Below are 20,412 nucleotides of genomic sequence, written 5' to 3' on the forward strand. Positions count from 1 at the left end.
CTGGCCTAAATGGTTGAAATATCATAAAACAATGTTATGTTTTTGTCACTCATTTCAGGAAGTGAAGGTGATATGTTTTATAGATTAGTTATATGTACAGAAAATATTTAGAGCATTTGTTTCTTATAATTTGTTTCTCATTTGTTTCTTATAATTTTGACAAATATGACTTATGGATAACAACAATCTAAACCCAAATGAACAGATACTTCACTTTGTTCTGAGAAGAAGACTTTGTATCGCCAGTTCTTTTACTTCCTGTGGCCCAGGTGAGACGCTTCAGGTGTTGTTTCTGGTTCGGGAGTTTCTTGACACAAGGACTTTAAACCTTTGTAGCCCACAGGCTTCATCTTCGTATAGTCATGCACTAAGTATTCAGTTCTCTGCTATAAGTTTGAACTTTTCAGAGTTGATTTGGCTCTGATTAGAGTTGAATTGAGTTAAACAGTAAACTTGATTGTGCATCTCTATGGAGATTCATAACAGTTCCAGTGTTGCTTTTCCAAGTGTTATTCTAATTAATATGTAATAGTGCAAAATGACAAGCTACAGTAGTCTGACAGAAGGGAGGCTACAGTTTTGCACCATAAGCCCAACATGGTGAAGTGTCTCATCTAGAGACACAAATGACGAGAGACGGCAGACCAGGAATCAAACCAACGATCCATCAACCACAGAGAGAACTAATACCTCCATCACCACCATTGTCCACTGAATAGCATGCTATTTCTGGCTAAACTTATTTCTGTAAAATAATTTAATAAATTAATAAAATGTGCAGGATGTATTTTATCAAATATTTTATCTTAAATATTTTATGCTAAGTTTAACTGTATGTCTGAGAAATATTTATAGTAAATATTTTAAGTAATTGTTGATTTTAATAAGTGTATATGTTAAAAAGGTTTATAGTAAAATAGTACATAATTACATTATATTTATTACACTCGGTTTGGAGAATTTTCAGTAACACTGGATTACAGTGTTTATTAGCTCAAAAAGAGTGTATTTCCTTTAACGCTTGAGAAGTTACAGTGTAATGAGTAAATTCTAATAAGCCTATTTCAACTCTGAATATTTACACCAACACTTCACATCTCACATCATAGGGAGATATTTTACACTTGATGTTGTTGAATTAACTTTTGCAGTGTTCACGTTCTCTGTCACTGCTTATTTGACATTTGGGTTTTTGTTGTGTATCTGCTTAAATGTTATTTTGAATTTACATTTTTAATCTGAAAAGAAGCCTGATTGTTATTGAATATGACTGTATTATTGGATCTGTGTAAGTTCAGGAGGTCTCCCTGCTCGTTTCCTGTTTTGTTTACTTTTGCTTCAACCCGACTCTCAATAAACAATAGACATAGCTCACCTGATACAGACAGTCTGATGGTTTCACTCCACTGTGTTGAAGAATACCAGTCATCTCTGCTTCTACACTGACACATGTAGTCTCCACTGCTGGACTCAGAGACAATGAAAGTCCAGTCTTTACTGTCTGTCCTCTGTATTATTGACCCAGATTTCCTCCAGTCACACGTCCACTCAGTGGTTTCTCCTCCCTGGACCTCACATGTCAGAGTGATCGACTCACCACTGAAGATCTGAGGCCGGTTTGGTTGTCGAGTCACAACAACCTTGTTGGACACTGTTTACATCAGATATGGGCAGAAACATTAATAAAAACAACATTTAATGTTTTAACACAAATGTAAGCATCCATCCAACACCTATCACCTAGAAGTGCTCACACATTGAAATTAGGTGATAGTTAAGAGTAATTTAACCAATGTCAAGTCAAGTTTAATTGAATAGCATATTTCAGAAACAAGGAAGTTCAAAGTGATTTACACAAACATCATTCAGTAAACAGCAACAAACATTAAATTTCATCAGATGTCATCATCAAAAATATGCATCAATTATATTGATCAATGTTCCAGTTATTTTGAGTAAAAGGCAACATTATACAGGTGGGTTTTTAGCCTTGATTCAAATCTTTGCAGTTTTCCGGAAGTTTGTTAAAGATTATTGGAGCGTAGAAACTGAATGTTGTTTCTCTAACCTAACAGTCAAGTTTTTGGACTGTGAGAGGAAACCAGAGTACGAAAGATCCACACATGGACGTAGCAACATGTAAAATCTACATGCAAAGGTCTCAGGCTGGGATTCAAATCCACAACCTGATTGTGTCAAGTGCTAACAACGGCCCCACCAAGCATCATAAACCAAACAGTGTTTAAGCTATTAAGCAATGTTAAAGCTCAGTGAGATAATAAGATAATGAAACTTACAGCTTATCCGGATAGTGACGTCATCACTTGGTTCAGAGTAGAATTCAGGATTTTCTCTCACTCCATAACACCTGTAGATTCCTGCTTGTGTCACAGTGATATCTCTGTTTTCTTCATTATTTGTTCTGAGTTCAACAAAAGAAATGTCTGAGATCCGTATTAACCATCTGTATTTCCATCCAGCAGAGGGCTCCACTGAGCAGCTCAGTGTCACACTGCCCCCTCCTGGTATGGTTGTTGAACTTGTTCTCAGTTTGGCTCTGGGTTTGTCTGTAGATGATAGAAAGGAAAATTGGTAAACTTTATAATAAACTTTTGTTGTTAAATTATGTTTCTAAGTTTATATGTATAAAACCGCTATCAGAGTAAAAGCTGAGAATTTTCTTGTGCAGCTCTTCAACCATTGGGTCAAGAAGAGCAACTGCCTGAGCTTTTTGTGAGACTTTGTTAAAAGCTATTTAAAAAAGCAAGAAAAAGATATTTTGGTAAAGGCAGTTCACAACCCAAAACATAATGTGACTTAACTTTGTCAAGGTAAAGGATGTAATTATGAAGAGTTAGTGACTAAAAATGTCACTATTTGACAAAAAAGAAAATTCTAAAAACCTCAAAAAGTACCAAAAAACAGCAGTTTTTGGGAGGGTGAGATGGAAACACATGTGACTGTTTTATGTAGATAGAGAGTAGGTGTCAGACATGACACAGAGCTGAAACTACATGTTTTTTTTTTCCATTCGTAGATAGTTAAAATACTCTGAGCAACTTCTCATGAATATTTCAGATGGATAAGATAGAGAAATCTACATCTGATTGCTTTTATCTTTCTTTTAAACAAGCTTTATGTTTTTATTTTTTCTCAGTCTAATGACATCTTTATAGTAGACTACACTATATAATATATAAAGTCCCTTTCATTTGTTTATTAATACATCTGTCTTCAGCAACAGTCTAACTCTCCTGGAGCCCCCTGCTGGTAGGGCAGCAGTAAGCAGTGGTTTAGATTTGCTTCAGACCAACTCAGAGCATAAAAAAATAGCTTTTTTTACAGTGCAAGAGGTTCCCTGCTCGTCTGTTGTTTAGCTTACTTTTGCTTCAACCCAACTCTCAAAAAACAACAAAAAACATAATTCACCTGATACAAACAGTGTGATGGTTTCACTCCACTTTGTTGACGAATACCAGTCATCTCTTCTCCTACAACGACACATGTAGTCTAAACTACTGGAGTCAGGGAGTCTGAAAGTCCAGTCTTTACCATATACCCTTCGAGTGGCCAACCCAGATTTCCTCCATTCATACGTCCACTCAGTGGTTTCTCCTCCCTGGACCTCACATGTCAGAGTGATCGACTCACCACTGAACATCTGAGGCCGGTTTGGTTGTTGAGTCACAAAAACCTTGTTGGAAACTGTTTACATCAGATATGAACAGTAGGAAAACAAACAGAACCATTAAAAAATACAACATTAACTGTTTCATTACAAGGCAAACAATGTTCCAGAAAAATATACAATTGTACAGTGTCAATAAAATGATTAAACCTACAGCTTATCTGGACGGTGACCTCGTCACTTGATTCACTGTAGGATTCTGGTTTTCCTCTTTCTCCTTCACACCTGTAGATTCCTCCTTGTGTCACAGTGATAATGCTGTTTTCATTATTATTTGTTCTGACTTGATCTTCACGTGTGTCTGAGGTCTGTCTGAACCATCTGTACTTCCATCCAGCAGAGGTCTCCACTGAGCAGCTCAGTGTCACACTGCCCCCTACTGGTATGGTTGTTGAACCTGCTGTCAATGTGGCCGTGGGTCTGTCTGCTGTTAATAGAAACAAAATAGGTACATAAACAATACATGATAAAGAAAAAAAAAGTGGAGGAACATTATTAAAATAAAGATTAAAAACTACCTTGAGTTTGTCCATAGCAGAGAAATGTGCTGAGCACTGAAATAAAGGTTGAAATCTTATTAACATTATAAACATTAAACACTACAGAAGTTAAGATAAAATAAAAGTCTGTCCCATCCACAAATTCACCGTTGACTCTGTTGTTCTGTTTAACAAATGCATCCATTTATTTTGAAGACAACATTCAGGATTATTTTTGTTTTGTCAGAAAAAGTCACAGTTAATTTTGTGAATTATGAGACTAAACTGCACTTCGAATACTTGACACCCTGACTCTGATGTTTTCAGGCTTTCAACACAAAATTCACAATAAATGTAGTTTCCAATTCAAGTTTGTGCCGTTTGTAATAATCAGCACCTTTTGGATCGTATTGCCGTGTTGCTGCGATGATCAAATCAGTGGACGATCAAATATTTAAAGGAGAAAGGTAACTATGACAACAGGAAAGAAGCGCAATAGAAAGCTTGCTTTTGTAATTAAATATTAATCTCAATTTGCTTGAAATGTTTTCCTCCATTTTCACCATCCAAACACAGAAGGTAATTACTTACACAAGAAGCCCAGCACAAAAACTGAGATGCTCTCCATCCTCGCTTCACGCCGGTTTTACCTCTTTGGTCAATTTTATTAGGGGACAAATTGCAAATGCTTTAAATAAACAGATCACCTCAGACTTAACGCCTCAGACTGAGGTCATTAGGTCTTAATTTACTAACACTGACATCACTGTGTGCTTTGTTTCTGCTACAAACCGCCGGGATTTTCCTGTCCACTGGCGAGAAGGTCGGGTTAAAATAAGACAAACGTTTCACGCATCTGTGGCAATAAGTGAATAAATAAAAGTGGACAAACAACACACAGATGTTAAATGTAAGCAGGTATTCTCTTATTTTAGACTTTGAAGAAATTCAATTTTATAAAGCTTACATAAGAATTCAAAGTCTCTTTTTTTTTGATCTTCTGATCGTTTATTTGAAATCTGACCTGAGGATGAATTTCTCACTCCAGGAACGACTGGAAGCAAAAACATCAATGATTTTCCACTTTTTCCAACAGATTCAATTGTAACATTTAGATAAAGTTGAATTAGTTGTTTCGAGCAAAAACAGCATGTGGTTTCTAGAGCATGGGAAACCAACTGGGGGACTATTTTTATAATTACCTTTAGTCTCTAAAATACAAGTGACACAATGATCTCACCTGTCACATAAGACCACAGGTGGAAACAGAGGCAGATAAGAGATCAGTGACACTGGGGAAGATGTGAAGTAGTTCTGCATTTAGAAAGGTGCAAAAAGCTAAAAAAAAAGATTCGCGTGAGAACCACTTGTGCTCTTTAGATTCAACGCTTACGGTCCAACGAAAGCACCAGGGTCAGTGTGACCTTCTGTGGAAGTGCAGAAAAAGGCAAAAAATGTTACAGAAATTCTGAAATACCAGGTGAAGTTATGAAAGAAAAAAGTAAAGACACAAATCAACTTTGAACATATATGTACAGAGAGCAGATACCATAAGAAAACAGGTAGATAAACTTCATGGCTAATTAATAAAATATCTTAATGTGAGAATGATCAATGTTTCCCCAAAACCTTTAAACCAACAAAGATGGTAATGAATAACATAAAACAACAAAAAATTTGAGCTGCAGCAAACAGGAAGACTTGATTGTCATGCTGCTCTGCACAGTCTAAACATGGGGCCTTCCTGTTTCTAACAGACCTGGAATACCAACATTAACCACTAGACGATACTAACAGGTCAAAGAATACAAACAAATTTTAACCTATGAAAGAACATTTTTAGTCTAAACAATATTTCTTTGTTTCCTCTCTTTTAAACTTGTCTTGTCTGGCAAGACAAGTGTGGAGTATAATGGGGGGGAAAAGCCCCACATTTGGGGCAACTGTGTCTCTAGTGTGAAGTGCATTTCTCTGGAGTTTGTAAACTCTTCTGGTCTAAAAACATGTTAACAGATTAAAACTGAAGATCTAAACTTATCTGTGGTACAAATGTGTTTCGGTGTTATGGACTGACACACATTTCACAAGTTTGGAGTCTGCAGGTTTTCTGGTTGATGGGTTTCTCAGAAATGCTCCAGAGGCCTCATTCTCATATTTTAGCATTCATTGCCACCAAAGCAGCAATCAAAGCACAACCTGAACACCATCGGTGTCTATGAATATTTATTAATGTTTTACACATTTGTACATTATGTACCTTATGCACGTTTCATTGAGGCACCAATAGTCAAACTGTGCGACAATATATTTATTAAAAACATAGCAAAAGTGTGAAAGCGTCAAATGCTGCTCTATGGGTAACAATGGTGTTTGTAATGTTTATCTTTTGTTTTATCTCACTGGAATCTTCCAAACTTTAAATTCATGGATTTTTAACTTATCTATAACATATGAGCTATATCAACATTAAAACATCTTTTGCGTCTTAAATCTGGGGAAATACAATAATCAACACAACAAATAATGAAAATATGAAAACACATCAGATGAGTCAAAGACTTGCAGAATGAAGCAGCAGCCTGCAGGGCGGCAGTGTTGTCCACAGCTTCTCCTGATCTGAGAATAAAAACTGGAGCATCTGTTGCAGCTGGACTCCAATTTCCTGCAAACACATGATATATGTCACAAGGCGTCCTAATACTTTATGTAATTCATTCAAAAAAATGTGTATTGGAAACAGCTGCTGATTAAAACTAATGAAAAGTGTGATTTAAATATCCAAAAGAAACCTAGTGGGTAATAGACTTGAACTGGGAGTTTAAGTCAGAAACCAGAGTCACGTGATACTGTAATAATAATAATAATAAAAAAACAGAATAGTTACCATTGTCAGAATGAGAAAGTGTTTTAGAGAACAAAGACAAACGGCATACAGTCATGACTTCATGACACAATATTATAACTTTAAGTACAATATATAAATGTGGATGTTTCTGATTAACATCCACTTAATCAAAAACGAATAATTAAAAACATAAGTGACAATAACCAAGGCAGGCGTTTATCTGACCTTCATGCTGAGCTGTAATTATCTGGTCTCACATTAACGTAAACAGAACCTACTTCTGGATCAGGAAGCCTCTCTGTTGAAATTGCCAAAAACACATAGAAAACATAAACTAGTGTTTCAAAATCTCCTGAGAATTTTAATATTAACCACCTCATATGTTTAAATTGTTTGACATCGCTCTGAGTATTTGACAGCTGAGGATTGATCTGGTTCACATGTAATCAGTCACCTTTAATAACTTGGTTGTTTTAGTACATATATGTTACCTTTTCCAGTGGCTCCACAGTTATGGATTGTCTCATACACAGATGTGGTGCCTACAGTAAATAAAAAAGTCAAAGAAATAACCAGATCAGATTAAAGTTATATAAAATTAAATATATATATTGTCCGTTTTCATGCTATGCTCATTCTGCAGTTATGGTGGTGATAATTAACTTGATTTTCACATAGACATTTAGCTCATTTTTAAACTTACAAATTAATGTTTATTCTGTGACTAACCATGTAGCAGAAAGCTGTAATCACTTTCAGTCTGGTTCACTCCATGATTAGTGGTCGGCCTCTGGCTGCTGCTTTCAGACTGAAATGACCTAAAATAATAAAGTGGATAAAATTTAACAATGAGAGAAAGAAAAGTTTGCGACCAAGATGAGAGAGTGTAGATATTTCATACTCACCTGATGCTGCACAAATCTGGGGAAGATGACAAAACCATTTGGATCATTGACAACAGAATTACACTGATTAACTCTATTTCAAAACATACATGTAAGGAAGAAGTTAAGAAGCAATAAGATGAGAAGAAAAAGTTCTCACCCATGGACCATTTGTAACTCCGCCACAAGAGCAGGAGGATGATGAGAATGACTCCACTAACTGGTCCAACGATTAACATCACATGAATTGAAAAGCTGACAGGATTGGATACAGTTACTAGAAAAAAAACAAGACATTATGACAACATTCACTGTTTACAGATACACATGACTTCATAATCATCCTCAGTATTTGTCTTGTTCCTCTCCGAAGTTGTATGAGAAAATGCATAGTAACAAAAATACAATAAACAAAATTACTTTTAAGTCAACGGGATTAACATGGACTTGTTACGTTGTGATTTTGTTCATTAAAAAAACATATTAGACATTTTTTGGAAACTATTTAAACTAATACAATAAAACAGACAGTATTACTTTTGACCCTTTGTATTAGAAACAAAAACTAGATAAACTCACCATTATTACTGATTGTGATTGGATTGCTGTAGTCTGTGTAGTACACTGGTTCTCCTCTTCCTCCTCTGCACCAGTACAAGCTTTTCTCTGAGACACTCTTCAGTTCATTTGGAGAGAAAACAGGTTCTTGTGTCATCAGAGGGTCAGCAGATTTCTCATCTCTGTACCAGTAATATTTCCAGCCAATTGATGATGGAGTCACTGAGCAGGTCAGAGTTACTCTGCCTGGTATCTCCAGACTGTAAGCACTCAACTGGACCTTTGGTTTACCTGCTATTAAAGAAAAATAAATAGCATATATGAGAGAGTTCTGAGACCAAATGCACTACTGACAACAAATAAATAAATTCACAAGGAAGCACATTTTATTTTCAAAGCATCTTTCAGAAAAATATAAAGAACAAAGAACGCCTCAAAGAGAGTAAATGACCATCTCAAATTTGCTGAAGAAACACCCACAGATTGACCAGAGTTTTAAGAACATCTTCTTAACTTTTAGAACGTTTCCAGTTACATTTGAAGTACAGCTAACACAACATATTGGATAAAGAACGCCATGCAAAACCACCATGATGATGACACAGTAATTGTCTTAGGCTGGTTTGCTAGTCCAGAACCTGGCTGACTTGCAGAAAGGTAAAAGCAGAAAGGCAGAAAATTTAACCATCAATTTTTGGCCTCAGGCTCAAGTTTATTTGGCTTATGCAATGATCCAAAGCCCACCAGCAAGTCCGCCTTTGATTGGCTAGCCACAATTAAGATAGAGGTTTGGCAACATCCAGATTAAATCTATCCTAAGTTCAGCCTTTTGCAAAAGGCACAATTATGGGGTAAGAGACTGCTCTTCTTTTAGTATGCACTGACATGAGGCCCTGTTTATTTTTGTGGTTGGAGGAATCAAAAAATATCATCCTGATTGAACTGACTGTCCTATGGGAATACAGAGGCATATGAGAGGAAAGCTTCTCAATGCAAAGACCTCGTTGAGCAGTACAGGAACAAAGGCTGGTAGGTCTGGTGATTCTCAGATCCCCAGTTGGTGCAGGAATTTCCCCAACAGTCTGTGTGGAAAACACTTACAGCTACAGGAGAACTAGGAAGGTCTTAAGAAGATTTTAAGTTTTGCTGCACAACTCCTGCCACTGCAACCTTGTTTTTCATGGCAGCTCTCAAAATAACAAACATAACTTACCTGCAACAGACAGTTTGATGGCTTTACTCCCCCACATTGTTGGAGAATACCAGTCATCTCTGCTTCTACACTGACACATGTAGTTTCCTCTGCTGGATTCAGAGACAATGAAAGTCCAGTCTTTACTGTCTGTCTTGTGTATTATTGACCCAGATCTCATCCATTCACACGACCACTCAGTGGTTTCTCCTCCCTGGACCTCACATGTCAGAGTGATCGACTCACCACTGAAGACATGAGAACCGTTTGGCTGGCAGGACACTACAACCTTGTTGGAAACTGTTTACAGAATAATAATATTAGTTTGTTTGAACAAAAACATAAAATCACATGAGAAGCATTGCTTAAGTAGATTATGTTGATCTAATTTCTTACAGTTTTGCAACTGTTTTCAAGAAAAAAACTCACAAGTTTTCTCAATGGTGACTTCGTGGCTGGGTTGGCTGTAGAACTGAGGATTTCCTCTCTGTCCCTCACACCAGTAGATTCCTCCTTGTTTCACACTGATATCTCTGGTTTTTTTCATTACCTGTGCTGATCTCTTCACGGGTGCCTGAAATCCGTCTCAACCACCTGTATTTCCATCGAACGGAGCTCTCTATCAATCATCTCAGTGTCACACTGCCCCCTACTGGTATGGATGTTGGACCTGCTGTCAGTGTAGCTCTGGGTTTTTCCGCTGTTATGAAAATCAAAATATAGTCAATTTTATTTTTTAAAATGTCTTCTAACATTTTACAACATATCTTTGTCAAGTTAATTGTATATGTACAAAGCAATAGGTGGCGAAATGTATTGATTTAACTTCCCTTATGAAAATTGATACAAAGAAATATATTCTTCAGACCCCACGAAATAATACAATTAAACAAAAACAGCAACTGCATTTTTTATCCGAGCTCTCACAGTAAACATTTGTAAATTTTTACAGATTTATTCTCCTTGTAAATTAATCCATTGTTACATTTAAACTAACAAAACAATAATTGATGGCCATGTATGCTTCTGTTCATGTACACTGTGTTTGCTGTGATTGTTTTGTAATATCTGTATTTTAATTCTGAAAGAAAAAAAAAAGGTTGGAAACATTTTTCTTCTTTGTTTATGCACCGCTTCACTGACACCACCAGGTGGCGGAAAATCCAACATTGTCAATTGATTTTATCTCTCCAGCTAGAAAAAAAAAAAGAAGTGCGGTCTCCACATGTTTTCATTTTGTAATTATAAAAGAATTTATAACCACTAATAATATGTAAAAATCCCTAAAACAATCAAAGAGATAGTTTCGCTCCTTTTACAGACTCCTCTCCTGCGAGCAGAGCACTGGAATTCAGTTATCTTCACATCTTCTAATGTGTAGCTTTTCTGTGAGTCGTAGGGAAACTTTTCTTGACTCCTCCTGGTAACTTGGTATTCCCAGTTAGTCTCTTCTCCTCCGTACACGTAACATCTGAAGGTAATAGACTCTCCCAAATAAAACATGGACCAGTTGGGCTCAGTTGTCAGCACAACATCTACAACACAAACATTTAACAGGTGTAAATGTTAACTTTTACACCTGTTACACAACTTTTAAAGCTGTGAGATCTTAGGGGAGGAAGAGTGTGACATGAAAAAATGTGAACAACAAAGATACTGACTTACCTTGAGCTTGTCCACCCCAACAGAGTACATTCAGGACTTACATTGAGAAATTAAAATTTTGTGAACATTAAAGAGAAAAACAAGTTGTCTATTATGGAGAAGATCTCTCTTTTTTGTTCATCAGCATGACATCAGATGGTTAAGCTATTTTGTTTTCTGCCTGATGAGATCATGTTGCACTTCTGCATTTTCCTGAGAAACTTCACATATTGATTATGAGTCAGAAAACATCTTAAAACATCCTGCACAGCTTCTGGAAATTCACTCCCATCTCTACTTAAAAATATATTTACTCCAAGTAATAAATTGCACCCTTTGCTTCATGTCACATTTTTTATTACTTTTGTTTGTTTTGTTGATTAAATATTTGCAGCCATGTTGACAATGCTACATCTAAAGATCTATGAAACATCCCTGAGTTTGACTGATAGTTTTCCAAATCACTTTGTCTGTTCTTAACATTTTGTTAAATTGCAGTTTGTTGTGAAAATACAGAACATTAAGAAATAAACACTTCACGCTAAAAAACAACTAGAATAGCAGCATAAGGGAAATTGTTGATGTTAATAATAGAGGAGAAAATTTCTGTGGACTGAAATCAAACATCCAGTTTCTCCCATTGATTTTTCCTATCAAACAAAAAAAGTGATCTACTTACACAACAAGTCCAGTGCGTAGAGCATCGTCTTCCCCATGTTGAAATTCAGACCAAACAATGTTGTTCTGCTTTATCCTGAGTTTTCAGATGAGGCAAGTTGTAACGTCTGTAGAGACAAAGAACAGAGGGAGTCAGGATATATGTTTCATAACAATATAAAATTTTGTCTTATTTGATTTTAAACTCCCACCTCAAGCCACAGCTGCTTCCTGTCCAGTGATGTGAAGGCGTGGTTAAAGAAAGGAGGAGCGCTTGGTTTCAGTTCCCAAGTTTTATGTATTAGACATTAACAATCATTAATAAATATAAATTGAGGTATTAACAATTTAAACTAACAACAGACAGCGGGCCACACAGTCATTTCTTTAAGAAGAAGATGAGACTAAAACAAAGCAGGTCTCATGTTTTATCAGGATGTTGACAGCTGTCAGTCAGACAGATAGAAAACTGATTTACTGAGGAACTTAGGATTGAATTAATCTCAGCTTGTCTGGTAAACAAGCTACTGATGAATAACTGTGTCTGGTTTTTCCCAAACATGGTGCTGTGTACTACGATAAAACATTTGTACTATGAGCTCATCTAACCAAAGGACTTTATACCAGAAGCTACCCAGTTCACCTTGACTCAAGCTAAGTTGTGCCACCAGAGAGAAGCTACTTTTTGGCAATCTTTCTTTTTGCCTTTTTGCTTCTTGTACTGTAAATTTAACACCAATGTGCTCTCTGAGCTATTTGGAGGCTGCAGTGGGATTATTGTGGTTGGTGCCATTTCTTTCAATATTGGACAATCTGATCTGGGAGTTCATTTTCAGAGTCATTCACTGGTGAAAAGATTGGATGCTTTGGCCTGATAACCCTTCAAAGATTGTTGTCTCCACTGCTGGACTCATAAACTGGTTTAGGATTTGGCCAAATGTTGTGCTTGGTCTGATGAATCAGAGATAAGTTCCAGCGGGATGCATATATGTGCATGATAACATTTTCACCTGAATTTGCCTCATTGATGAAATGACCAAATGAGGTTAAAGGTCACTTGGAACATTTAAACAATGTCATCTGCATGATGTGGCATTGAATCTTCAAGTATCTAAAACAGATCTGAAGAAAACTCAAGATCTATTGTTTTTTTATTAGATTTATAGAGTAAATAGATCAGATCTGTGTAAATTAGATTATAGAACCTACATTTTGACTGACAGCCAATATAGAATGTAATAATTCATGACTATTGTGTGACAGGGAGGTCTAAGGATTAAAATGCATGTAGTTATTTTGCAGGACAAAAACTGGGATTAAACGGGTTAAAGTGGATAAACATGTGGAGAAAAACAAAAGATGATCCATTGACTGTCCTTCTTATGTTTTAATAGAGTAACCTCGACATCTGCTGGAGGAGCAGAGATATTACACCAATTAGGTAGAAACCCCACAAAGATGCATATCTATTCAAAAACAGTAGAAACATCTGTTTAAGAACATCTGTTTCTCTGTGGCACCAGTGTATAAGTTATTCTCATCTTCTGTGACAGGATATGTTTTTGTCTCATCTACTCAATAGTAAATACCTGAAACACCCAAGTTGAAATGATCTGACTCTTATTATTGGTTAATTTTTTTGTTTTTTTTTGTACCACAGTGTGGGAAAGTTAATGATGTTTAAAGTAAACGTACAGAAGAAAAAAAATCTAACTGTATTTGGGTAATAAATTGAATCTGGATTATTTTGCATTTCAATATCAAGTTTATTGTAAAAAGAATTGTAAAAAGAGCTTTGATTACATGTAAAAAATAAATGATATCCTAACTTCTGACTGCACACTCAGCTGCAAAGTAGAAGTTGAGAAGCAACTTCTACTTTGAGAAGCAATGAATGTAACTGTAATCGTTGTCATATTAAGTTTTTAGTGGGCAGACGACTCACTTTAATTTGACAACCACATAATATATTTGATACATAACAGGTTATTTTCAACAAATACGTGTTTAAAAAGCTACAATAAATGAAATACAAAGACAAATCAATAGCATTACTTGTGTCAAAAAGGCAAAAGTGATAATGTAAAAAAAACAGATGAGAATTTTATACTTACAAGTTAACAATTGAAAAGTGTAAGAGAATATTTAATTTAGTAAAGACTATTTTGCTCAGTTCAAAAATGAATTTATTATGCAAGGTACCATCACCCATGTAAAATGGAACCTGATTATATAAAAGTTAGTTTAGGAAGCTAAAGCAAAAGAAGAAATAAAACTGATGCAGAATATAAAACAGCAAAGGACCAAATTCAAAATATTAGCAACACCCTGGATCTCCAGATCAATTATATTAAAAATATGTACATTACTGCCTGTCTGGATTTTACAAAGCATTTCTGTTCACACTACTGAGTGGGTCTGATTTTTCTTTTACCTACTTCAGTTTCAGACAATATTTCTGTGTTCAGCTAGTACAGGGTTTATGAAGACTTGTAACCAGAACACATAAGAATGTTATGAGCGTAATCCATATCATAAATCCTATAATAAATCAAAACATCCTGCAGCCTACATGGCAGAGTCGACGTGCAGAGCTGCTCCTGACCTGATGCCAGAATAAACCGTTTTATCTGTGGCTGCAGGACTTCCTGTCAACGAGACGATGATGATGATGCACATTAGTTATGATAATACACAACAACAACAACAATAACGCTACAACAACATGTCTTTACCTTTTTTCTTTCTATTGGCTCTAGCCTGGTGGTTGATCTCAGCATATGTTGGAGTGACGTCTACAACAGAAAACATTGAAATCATCAATCAGACAAACTAAAAATCTTCAGCTCTGTGTCTGATCTATCGTTTTCTACTGGCGATGATATGCAGATGCTAATCATGGCATAGCATGATTTCAAATCCATGTTGACCTGAGGACATTTTTCAGAACCAAGCCTGACAGCTCCCTGTTCTTACTGTCAAAGAAACAGCACCATCCTCTGGTTCTCAAGGCCTTTATGGTGAGATTATCTTATGATAAACAAAATAAAAATCAAAAACCTAAAACCAGTGTCAGCTATTTGCTTATGTTGTACATTGTTTGTGTTTGGAAATAACTATTTAACTCAAAGTATTTCAGTTCATTGTGAGTTTATCTGCAGCTGAAACACATCTGGATTATTTATCAGTCTCTGATCCTCGTTAAATAACACAGTTGTTGCACTTTTAGCTGATTATAAAGTGAGAATCTAAAACAAAGAAACCAATTATAAAACACTTACTGTACATAAGCTAGAAGAAATAAATGCAATTTACCAGACAATTAATTTATTTTACTATTGTTTTTTTTATCATTTATTTGCTTATTTTTTATCGCCAAATATGTTTCACTTCATGTATAAATGAAACAAGATTCAATAGCGACATACAGGTATAAGATCATAGAAATAATGTAAAAGAAGTAAAAGTCTAAGAAAATGGGAACACAATATAAGCAATAATTTTTATTAACTAAAAACTTGTGGAGGTTCTAACCCTGAAGAGGAGAGCTGTATTCATGACCGCCAGCCTGGTTGACTCCATCATTTCTGCTGCTCTCTGAGGCTTTACATCTACAACATGAACAAGAAAAATAGTCACTGAATTTAATACATAAATCAGCAAAAACAATCTCCTGACAGCTATTAATGCAAATAAATTAAAATGTGAGGAACTGACCTGGAGCAGAATAAACCTGTGAAAGAGATTTGCCGCTGCATTAACTGAAAAATCGTTCTTCTTTCTTTGTGTTATAAAATCAAAGCAAATTTGTCACCAAGTAAAAACAAACAAACAAAAAAAAGTCTCACCCTTGGACCGTCTGCAGAAACACAACAAGACGAGGAGAATAATGAAAATAAATCCAACAACTGGTCCAGAGATCAGCAGCACAAGATGTGAAGAACTGGACACAGTTACTGGAAATAAGAAACATTAAGTGGAAACAGATTTTATTCATCTGAAAAAATGTTATTTCCATCTTTAAATACATAAAAATATGAAACATTTTATCTGTTCATGAACAAATAACCTTTTTATTCCTTTATTTTTTCAGACTTATTTGATTCATTCATTGTTTGGTCAGACAGAGTTTGAAAGCTCTGTTGTCATTTATGACAAAAGACAGAACTTCTGTCTGCCTGATATATATATATATATATACAGTATATGTACAGAGATAATGATATCATAAGAAACTGATGTGAGTTTGAGTGAATATTGATGTTATAAAAATGAAATCCTGCTGCATTCAGTCTATGGATACCAACAGGAGAAGTTAGGATGTTGAACCAAATTTCTGTGAAGAAGAAATTGTTGATCTTTCCTCACAGCTCAGATAAGGACGCAACCAAACTTATGTCGCAATAATGATCTACTTGATCTCAGCTAACCAAAAAGTCACTTTAATATGAACTCTGACTAAAATAGTTTGACACTCAGTAATAAACTTTTTTTTTAGCTCCTAGAAGCTGTGTTTTATTAAAAAAGTCTTCTGGGACGAGGTGCACATAGCTTTTATCTTTATAATTTACCATTTAAAATTCGTTAAAAAAACAACAACAAACAAAACAATTACATCACCTGTTATGGTTTCACTCCACTGTGTTGAAGAATACCAGTCATCTCTGCTTCTACACTGACACATGTAGTTTCCACTGCTGGACTCAGAGACAATGAAAGTCCAGTCTTTACTGTCTGTCCTCTGTATTATTGACCCAGATCTCCTCCATTCACACGACCACTCAGTGGTTTCTCCTCCCTGGACCTCACATGTCAGAGTGATCGACTCACCACTGAAGACATGAGAATCGTTTGGTTGTCGAGTCACTAAAACCTTGTTGGAAACTGTTTACATCAGATATGGGCAGAAAAATTAAATCACATAAGAAATTATAATTTCATAGTTCTAGTTTCTAACAGTCTTAAAGAAAAAACTTACACATTATTTCAATGTTGTTCTCATGGCTTGAATGACTGCAGAATGAGGGATTTCCTCTCTTTCCATCACACTTATAGATTCCTCCTTGTGTCACAGTGATTTCTCTGTTTTCTTCATTATTTCTGATGAATTCAACAAAAGAAGTGTCTGAGGTCCTCCTGAACCATCTGTACTTCCATCCAGCAGAGGGCTCCACTGAGCAGCTCAGTGTCACACTGCCCCCTACTGGTATGGTTGTTGAACCTGCTGTCAGTTTGGCTCCAGGTTTATCTGATGTTAACATGAATTATAATTGGTTAATTTTTCAATAATTAAAAAAAAAAAATACAAGACTTGTAGCAGAACAAGCTACAGACTCGTTAACTGAAATAAATGATTAGATCGGACAATTACTGAAAATATGTCAAGAATGTAGAACTTCATTAATATGAATTATTCTGATAGTTATTCATAGTTTCAGCCATACAGATTAACAACCAGCCTCTGATTATTGCCAGACTTCACAAAAGTAAACCTGATATAGAAACTTTTTTCTTATTGAAAGTTTGAATCAGTGTGTGTTTGTATGTGTGTGGGAGTTAAGCATTAATACTGACGACTCAACTATGGAATAAATCAGCCACATTTTCATTTACAAGTGTCGACTTACTTGATACAGACAGTTTGATGGTTTCACTCCACTGTGTTGAAGAATGCCAGTCATCTCTGCTTCTACACTGACACATGTAGTTTCCTCTGCTGGACTCAGAGACAATGAAAGTCCAGTCTTTACTGTCTGTCCAGTGTATTATTGACCCAGATCTCCTCCATTCACACGACCACTCAGTGGTTTCTCCTCCCTGGACCTCACATGTCAGAGTGATCGACTCACCACTGAAGATATGAGGCAAGTTTGGTTGTCGAGTCACAAAAACCTTGTTGGAAACTGTTTACATCAGATAAGGGCAGAAAAATAAAATCAGATGAGAATTTTTTATTTCATAGTTCTAGTTTCTAACAGTCTTAAAGAAAAAACTTACACATTATTTCAATTTTGTTCTCATGGCTTGAATAACTGTAGAATGAAGGATTTCCTCTCTTTCCATCACACTTATAGATTCCTCCTTGTGTCACAGTGATTTCTCTGTTTTCTTCATTATTTCTGATGAATTCAACAAAAGAAGAATCTGAGGTCCTCCTGAACCATCTGTACTTCCATCCAGCAGAGGGCTCCACTGAGCAGCTCAGAGTCACACTGCCCCCTACTGGTATGGTTGTTGAACCTGCAGTCAGTTTGGCTCCAGGTTTATCTGATGTTATAAAAACAAATATTATTTAGTTTTATATAAAATACTGCAATTAAAAGCTAATTGTAAAGAGTGATGCTTCTTTCAGATAAGTAAATATGTGAAAAATTCTGTCAATGCATTTTATTGTCATCTTTTCATATTACAGATACTTTATAGAAATTAAAAAAGAAAAAGAAATTGAAATTGTTTCATTAAATAACATGAAATAGTTCATTATCTTTTCTGAAAAGATAATGTGGTTTACTCTACAATTAAGCAAATCTATATATTCACATTAAGGTAAATAATATTTCCTTTGTTTTATTGCTCTTTTTTAAATTTGTGGGTCACTTAACTTAAAAAAAATTAAATCCAGTAATTATGTATGTGTCATATTTCAGACAATATTTTATCAACAAAAAAATCTGCTTGAAATTCGGAAATAAAATACAGTTAGAAAATGTATGTTTTTTTTAAGGCTGATATAAAACTTTGTGATTCTTTAAAATATTCAGGTCTTACCTGAGAAAGTAACAGTGACAGTTTTACTGCACTTATTGTCAGATGAACCCTTCCATTGACCACAGCACTGAAATTCACCACTATGACCAGTATACAGACGATCAACTCTGAACCGTTTATCTGACTGATAGCCAACAAATTGTTGACCATTCCTTATGAACTGGTAGTACCAGTCAGTGTCTTGTCCTTCATTCATGTCACAGATAAATGTAACAAACTCTCCAACATAAAAAGTCGACCAGTTGGGCTCAACAGTCAGCACAGGATCTATGAAGAACCAACATTCAGCAAGTTTGTCTTTTGATTTATAACAAAAACACATCAAGCTAAAAATTAAAGAAAAATACAGAATAATATCCGATATAAAAGATAAACTGGATTCTGTTCCTGAGAGGATAAATTACTAAAATACAGATTAAAAGCTGAAGTTACCGAGAGTTTGTCCACAGCAGAGCAGTGTGTTCAGCACTGAAATAAAGGTTGAAAGTTCATCAGCATAAATGATAAATTAATTAAATTAAATCCTCACACTCAGCTGTGACTCTGTTTACCTGTTAAATAAATGCAACTATTATAAAGATATTGAGTATTTATTTGTTCTGATAAGAATAAGATGAAATGTTTTAGTTTATTGTTGTTTTTCTGATGAGTTAAAACTTCATTTTATAAACTTCACATCCTGACTGAAGACAGAACATCTGCAGACGTTCTGCACGGCTACGGAAACTTCACACTCATCTCTACTGGTAAAAAAGAGATAAAAGTTTTTAATGAATAATTTAAGTCTCTTGTATCAGATCATGTTTCATTTTTCATCTTTGTTATATAATATTTTCATTTCTCCCACATTAGTTGTATGGGATATAAAGTTCTGTGCTAAAATCTGATTTTACAATAAACAGCTTTTCAAAATGTTTGCACAGAAATGTTTGAGTTAGTAATTTGTCACTGAAATAACCTGTTTGAAGTTGCAGCAAACACATCAAGAACAAATGGTTATACTAAGTAAAGCTACACAAATACAATGGAAGATAAAGTAGATATTACAGCAGACAAGATGTCAAAGACGATGTTCTTCTAATCTGCATCATTCATACAGATAAAGTGATCTACTTACAGAGTGAGACCAGAACCCTGGGTGAGGTGTTCCCCATCCTGACCTCAACCTGGAACCATGTGTTGCTCTGCTTTGGTCCAATAATGTTCCTTTCATAACATGCTGCCTCTGCAACGTCTCTAGAGAAATGGAGCCGTCTGAAACAGGATCAACGTTTTATCTGAGAATGACGGGACGACGTTTATTTTAAACACTGACATCACTGCACTGAGTTTCTGCTGTGATGTTTCCGCTCCAATGATGAGAAGTTGTGGTAAAAGAAGCAAAGGACTTTTTATTTTCTTTTATTTTACGAAATGGTTAATACAAAATAAAGTCATTAGATAAGCTTCTTTGCTTTTTAGGAAACCATCAAATAAAATTCACTTTAAATAAACTGTAAACAGCATTATTGTAACACATGAATAGTTTAAATGTTTAATCCACTACTTGGTTTGTGTTGCGTGCGAACTCTCTGGCAAACAAACCATAAAATCCCCTTTTCATCTAAACACAAGTGATGGTGAGAATGATCTCAACTATCACAGATATATAAGGTCTTAGGTGTGAATAAACAGACATGAGATCAGACAGTGTGAAA

The 20,412-nt window shown here is 35.4% G+C and overlaps 2 protein-coding genes across 2 annotated transcripts in view; both read right to left on the reverse strand.

Moving 5' to 3' along the window:
* The window catches only part of LOC114157856 (uncharacterized), a 43,611-nt gene extending 23,507 nt beyond the window's left edge, over nt 1-20,104 (reverse strand). Inside the window, exons 1-9 of the mRNA XM_028039023.1 lie at nt 19,833-20,104; nt 19,148-19,183; nt 18,716-18,982; nt 17,945-18,214; nt 17,574-17,850; nt 16,926-17,197; nt 3,430-3,705; nt 2,298-2,567; nt 1,375-1,651 (exon numbers count right to left, since the gene is read on the reverse strand). Of these exons, the coding sequence (XP_027894824.1) occupies nt 1,375-1,651; nt 2,298-2,567; nt 3,430-3,705; nt 16,926-17,197; nt 17,574-17,850; nt 17,945-18,214; nt 18,716-18,982; nt 19,148-19,183; nt 19,833-19,869 (1,982 nt within the window). The 5' untranslated portion in view covers nt 19,870-20,104. The remainder of the gene's footprint in view (nt 1-1,374; nt 1,652-2,297; nt 2,568-3,429; nt 3,706-16,925; nt 17,198-17,573; nt 17,851-17,944; nt 18,215-18,715; nt 18,983-19,147; nt 19,184-19,832) is intronic.
* Nucleotides 5,163-10,291, reverse strand: LOC114157048 (uncharacterized). Its single transcript, XM_028037734.1, has 8 exons — nt 10,043-10,291; nt 9,668-9,946; nt 8,476-8,748; nt 7,918-8,173; nt 7,742-7,830; nt 7,504-7,554; nt 7,238-7,310; nt 5,163-6,829 (listed from the first exon to the last, which is right to left on the reverse strand). The coding sequence occupies exons 2-7, from the start codon at nt 9,825-9,827 to the stop codon at nt 7,240-7,242; spliced, it is 900 nt and encodes a 299-aa protein (XP_027893535.1). The 5' UTR covers nt 9,828-9,946; nt 10,043-10,291; the 3' UTR covers nt 5,163-6,829; nt 7,238-7,239.
* Nucleotides 20,105-20,412: the final 308 nt, after the last annotated feature.

Source organism: Xiphophorus couchianus, chromosome 14 (assembly GCF_001444195.1).
Source record: "Xiphophorus couchianus chromosome 14, X_couchianus-1.0, whole genome shotgun sequence".
In the NCBI taxonomy this organism is placed as follows: domain Eukaryota; kingdom Metazoa; phylum Chordata; class Actinopteri; order Cyprinodontiformes; family Poeciliidae; genus Xiphophorus; species Xiphophorus couchianus.